The 6,442-nt window shown below is 39.8% G+C and overlaps 1 protein-coding gene across 1 annotated transcript; it reads left to right on the forward strand.

Moving 5' to 3' along the window:
• Positions 1-5,284: 5,284 nt before the first annotated feature.
• On the forward strand, positions 5,285-6,238 carry LOC107147583 (olfactory receptor 6P1). Its single transcript, XM_015492085.1, has one exon. It carries the CDS (start codon positions 5,285-5,287, stop codon positions 6,236-6,238), a length of 954 nt encoding a protein of 317 aa, XP_015347571.1.
• Positions 6,239-6,442: the final 204 nt, after the last annotated feature.

Raw genomic sequence — 6,442 nt, forward strand, 5'->3', positions numbered from 1 at the left:
AAAGAGCTAAATGATATCCCATCGCATACACATACTATATTTTCTTCATCCTTTCATCTTTTAATGGGCCCCTAAGTTGATTTCAAATCTTGGTGGATTGTGACTAGAGCTACAACAAACATGGGTGTGCAGGTATCTCTTTGAAATGCTGATTGCATTTTCTTTGACTACTTACTCAGAAGTGGATCATATGGTAGACATATTTTGTTTGTTTATTTTTCAGAGGAGCCCCCATACTGTTCCCTATAATGACTGTGCTAATTTACATGCCCACCAACAGTGTTAAGAGTTCCCTTTTTCTCTGCATCCTTGCCAACATATATTGTTTTTGCTTTTTTTTTCTTTTATAATAGCCATCTGACTGGTCCCAGATGGTGGCTCCTTATGGTTTTGATTTGCATTTCATAAGAGATATTTTTTAAGTGAGAATATGGTAAAATTCTGGAGATCTATAATGGTGTTGGACAAGGCAGGAATTATTTATGGGAAGGGGAAACCCAGAAAGCAAAGGCAGTAGTAAGAAAGGCAGGAGTCAATCTTCAACAAAAGAATTTATTTTTACGTAAATGAACCCATCTGGCTATGCCCAAGACATATCTTCTTTCCATAGGACATGAATAGGATAGAGGTTAAGTTTGCCATAATAACTCCATGATCATCTGATTTATCCAGGATTGAATTTCCTAAATGTGTTACCTTGAGGGAAAAAAAAAACACTCATCTTTGTTTCAATTACAAATAAAGGTGATTAGACCCATTGGGCTATTGTGAGGATTAAGTGAACATATGGAAATCATTCAGTGTTTGTCACACCGTCATGCATTTTATTATACCTTCTTTACATACCTTGTGGACACAGAGGGAGAGTATAATTAAAACTCCAGACAGTTCTCAATAGTCAATTCAGTGGGCATTGAGTGTCTTCCATTTGTGATGATCCAAGGGAGAATTCAAGGAAAAAATAAATAAAAACGAAAGTTTCCTTCAAAAAGAGGATGTGATGATGTGTAAGGCTGTGGCAATGTGTCTCTTATGAAGGTCTGTGCTGCTTCCCGGGGAGTACCCCAGGAGGCCAGACTATGGAGTGTTAAAGCTTCATTTATATAACATCCAGGAATTCAGAGCATTTTGCTGGTGTCAATAGCCAAATAAGTGATCCAAATGATGTTTGCATGGTTTCAGGCCCATACATCTACAAAATCACCCATGTTTTCTAAAATAATAAAACTACTTATTTCACTTTGTAAGCAAATAATCTTCACCCAAATTTTCTATTTGATTGTCACCATCTAATGATGAAGGAATAGCAGATTTCAACAATAACAGTACTATTTGACAGATTAACAGGTTATGCCTTCTACTCTTGAGACAAGACAAAACATTACATTCCCAAATTTCTCAATGATTACCTAATTTACTTAAATCATCTGATAACTATATATTGGTCACACATCATGAATAAAGAACTGAACTTCAAGTAGGATAGATAAATAAGAGTTTCTGCTCTCGAGTAGGAAACGTGCAGGTAAATACATTATTACCTAAAAGATCAAAGTCATGGTCACAGTAATAGATGCGAGGGACCTGTTGGATAAAATCTTCACAGAGACACTCATGTTTATTGCAATTATTCATGTGTAAAAGACAAAAGTTAAAAAAAAAAAAACAGTGTGTCACCTTGAAAAATTCTGTTGTGCTGGAAGGTTAAATCAGAGGGATGAGCAACGGTATTAGGCAAGTTGACCACAAAAGGACCATTCAAAGTAGGTAGAAGGTGGATTGTGCAGTCCCATTAGTTTCCTTTTAGTCCCAAGAGGACCTATATATGAGTTGAGACCTGCTGTTGATTCTGAGAGGAAGTGCAATGGGAGAAATTCTCAAGCTCTTCCCCATTAATTACTTTTAGGAATATTATTTGTAAAACGAGTAAGGTGCATTTAAAGAGATCATCACTGGGTTGATGTGCGAATTTCAGGCTCTGCTGTCTTGTGTTGCCCTAGTGGTAGAATCCTGCCCTGATATCATGAAAATCTTGAACTACTAACAGAGGAGAAAGGTAGTTTCCAAACTGATGAGAGAGGAGAGGCACAGCCCAGAAATTAGAATAAATAGGTAAAGAAAGAAGCATTAAACACAAGTCCAGTGCACACCATGCACTGATATGCTCTGTGTCATAGGAAGACTCTGGATAGTTAACCAGAAGTAGACCACGCAGGAGGCCCTTGTCCAAAAGGGAGGGCAGGTTCGAAGCAGGGTACAGAAAAAGGGAAGAGATGTAACTGAAAGAGATTAGAGACCAATATTTTCTTGGCTGGAGAAAAGTCTTTGGTAATAGCAAGCCAATGTGAATAATAAACAGGATTCCACTTTGAACAACTGAGTTAAAAACCAGTGGCAATGATAACATGAAGGATTACAGACCAGTGGACAGGAAATTAGAGTTACAGGAACCTCTAGGCACAGAGTCTCCATTTACAGGCTTGCCTATAAGGTGGCAGATAATTTAACCCACTGTGAGCTGCAGAGGAAAGTTCGCTTTAAACAAACTTGTGAAGCAGACAGTGAGTTTCCTAACCTGCTTCCTATTCTCACTCCATTCTCCAGTAATGTCCTTTTCTTGTCCTTTAGGATTGATCCTGGTCAAGTTGAAATTTTAACTGTATCTTATGCTGTACTTCAACTAGAATAGAACCCCAGTTTGCATTTAAGTTCAGTTATCTGAATCTATACTATAAATATCTGAATAAAGGAGATGATTTAAGATTCTACAACACGGGACTGAAATTCCTGCTACTCATGTGTTCTAGGAAATATTCTTTTTACTGAGAATAGTAAGTTAGTATCAGTATCAATGTCAGTGCTGAAAAAAATGAAGGACAGATAAAGGGATAACACATCCTACTGCAAGTGAGCCGTTTCCAATCTGTTTCTTTCAACACAATTGAATTGGCTAAGTGAGTCGTCCACTAATAAATCAACAAAAATATTTTTGATGATTGAATACTATAAAATTTCTGCACATAACTAACAGAAAGTTCCAATAATATTATCTTATTTCTACAACAGCGCTACTTTTATTCCCATAGTGATGGGACATCAATGTCATTTATTTATATGAACTAGTTTTCTCAGTGTTTATATCTCCAAAGTAAAACGATAAAATAAAATTGATGCTGAAAACTTTCCCATTGGTGGTAATAAATAGTCTTGAATCCACATAAGAATTGAAAAGAGAAAGCTCAATCCACATTATTAGAAGATGGTTTTCCAATAAATTTTTAATATTGTGTCTAATATAGTTTTTCAAAATATATCATCTATTTTTGACAAATGATGTAAAACTTCTCATATTTTAAAGACATTTATTTGCATAATTTTTGAAATAAGTGTTAGTGGGTATTATAGCCTTGATATTTAGATTTCACTGAACCTATAAAAAAGTGATATAGTAGTTTCATTTAAAAAGGTCAATATTACCAATGCAGTAGAATTAGAGTCCCTTTAACTATATAAATGTCTGATTAAAAGAAGTCATCAAGCTGGCATATTATTTTAAATTTTATTTATTTATTTATTGTAATAGGAATTGAACTATAGGGGTGTCTACTACTAAGCTATACCCCCAGTTCTTTTACTTTTTATTTTAATACAGGATCTTGCTAGTTGCTGAAGCTGGCCTTGAACTTGCCATCCTCCTGTCTTAGCCTCCTGAGTTGCTTGCAATTACAGGCATATGCTACAGGGCCCAGCCCTTTAAAAGTTTCTTAAAGGGGAAAAATGTAAAGGGCTAAGTCTTGACAAAACTGGGAATGAATGATGATATCTCACATAGGACCCTAGCTCAAGTCAGATTTGCAGTTTTACCAGAGGTCTCCTGGCGATACCAGGTCACAGGCAAGATTGAGAGGAGATTGGAAAGGCAGAGCAGAATGATTAGGAGGAAGAGGACCACCTCATTTCTTTTGCAGCATTGCCAATTTCCTGTGGCTGCTGGAACAAACTGACGCAAGTTTAATGGCTTAAAACAACAGAGCTTTACTCTCATAGTCCTGCAGAACAGGAGTCTGAAATCTGTATCACTTGGCTGGATTCAAGGTGTTGGCATGCTTGTGCTTCCTCTGGAAGTTCTGGGGGTGAATTCCTGCTTTGTCTCTTCTAGCTTCTGATGGTGCGGCTATTCCTCACCTATAGCCAAGTCATTCCAACCTCTACGCCCTGCAATCTCTTCTTATCCTCTGCATGTCTATTTCAGTTCTCTTGCTCTCTCTTTTAAGGGCCCTTTGGTTGCATTTAAGTACCATCTAGATAATCCAGGATGATCTTCCCATTCCAAAATTATTAATTTAATCACATCTGAAAAGTCCATATACTATCTACGAATTCCAGGACTTGGAACACACATACCTTTTTGGTTTTTGTTTTTCTTTTCAGGGTCTCACTATGTTGCCCAGTCTTCTCCCAAACTCCTGGGCTGAAGCAATCCTCCTGCCTCAGCCTCGTGAGGTAGCTGAAACTACAGGAACCACCAGAGTACACAGCCTGCGGGATATTTTTTTAAACCTATCACACAGGCCCAGAAATTATAGAGTTTAATTCTGGCACAGAGAATGTACTGACAAAATAGTTGTAAAATGAATGAGAAAAAAATGTACTCTTTTCTGAAATAGAGCTTCCTAATCGCTGTACTGAACTGTTTCTCCTGCTGTGAATGAACCGTTTTCAAACCAACTTTCTTCCTGTTGTGTTGCCTTCCCGACAGCTCAAAAATTCTTCTTGAGCCACTACTTGTCCTTAATTTCCCGTGAGGAAATGAAGCCCTCAGTCGCCAGTTTGCTGTCACTCTTTCTTTGATATATTTGCTCTTTCCACAAATATGGAGTAAAGATGCTACAGGGCTAAAAAGTCTGAGGAAGGGAAAAGAGAGCATTAAAACAACAACAATAACAACAACAACAACAAAAAACAACCAAGAATCAAAACACCAAGGCTGGTTCTGAAATCTCTCGGTAAGCATTCATCCAATAATACTAAGCACAGTTAAAATTGCTAGGTATTAAGCACAGTCCTCAACCCTGAGGACCTTTGCCTGGAAATGGAAGATAAAACAGCAAAAAAAAAAAAAAGGGGGAAATGATATAATAATAATAATAATTGATAGCATGTTGTACCACTGACCTTCTTCCATGGTTGCAGGCTGTGGGGAGACGGTAATGGTTTGATCCTCCTATCTTTCAACCTTTTTCTCTTCCTGTTACCTTCTCAGACACTCAAGTGGACAGAGATCATGGGGAATTTGAGTGGAGGCCACGTGGAAGAGTTTGTCTTGGTGGGCTTCCCCACATCTCCACCCCTCCAGCTGCTCCTGTTTGTCTTCTTTTTGGCCATTTATCTGTTGACGCTGCTGGAGAACGTGCTCATCATCTCCACCATCCGGCTGACCCCAAGCCTTCATCGCCCCATGTACTTCTTTCTTGGTCACCTCTCCTTCCTGGAGCTATGGTACATCAACGTTACCATTCCTCGGCTCTTGGGAGCCTTTCTTACCCAGGATGGAAGAGTCTCCTACGTGGGTTGCATGACTCAGCTCTACTTCTTCATTGCTCTGGCCTGCGCAGAATGTGTCCTGCTGGCCGTCATGGCCTATGACCGCTACCTGGCCATCTGTGATCCCCTCCGCTACCCTAGTCTCATGCCTTCCAGCTTGGCCACGCGTCTGGCGGCTGCCTCTTGGGGAAGTGGGTTTTTCAGCTCCATGATGAAGCTGCTGTTCATTTCCCGACTGTACTACTGTGGACCCAACGTCATCAACCACTTTTTCTGTGATATCTCCCCACTGCTGAACCTCACCTGCTCTGACAAGGAGCAAGCAGAGCTGGTGGACTTCTTGCTGGCTTTGGTGATGATTCTGCTCCCTCTGGTGGCTGTGATTTCATCCTATGCGGCCATCATCGCGGCCGTCCTGAGAATCCCAACTGCCCAGGGACGTCACAGGGCTTTCTCCACTTGCACCTCTCACCTGGCAGTGGTCATCATCTACTATTCCTCCACTCTCTTCACCTACGCCCGGCCCCGAGCCATGTACACCTTCAACTACAACAAAGTCATTTCCGTGCTCTACACTGTCATTGTCCCATTTCTCAACCCAGCCATCTACTGCCTGAGGAACAAGGAGGTGAAGGAGGCCTTCCAAAAGTCAGTCCTGGGCAGATGTCACCATCCGAGGGATGTTCCAGACTGATGTGTGGCAGATGGAGATGGGAGAATAGTAACAGAGTGTTCATAGGACCTCACCAAGGAATCAGAGAATGTGCTAGAAAGGAATATAAATGTCAATAGTCTACCATTTCTCTAAATACTGTCTAGGAATCTCCTAAAAAGCCATTGATTTTGTACAGGAGTTTCCAAATTAAGTCTGGTTTAGCTTAGTTCCTAGGAACTTCTG

Source organism: Marmota marmota, unplaced genomic scaffold (genome assembly GCF_001458135.2).
Source record: "Marmota marmota marmota unplaced genomic scaffold, marMar, whole genome shotgun sequence".
NCBI classification, from domain to species: domain Eukaryota; kingdom Metazoa; phylum Chordata; class Mammalia; order Rodentia; family Sciuridae; genus Marmota; species Marmota marmota.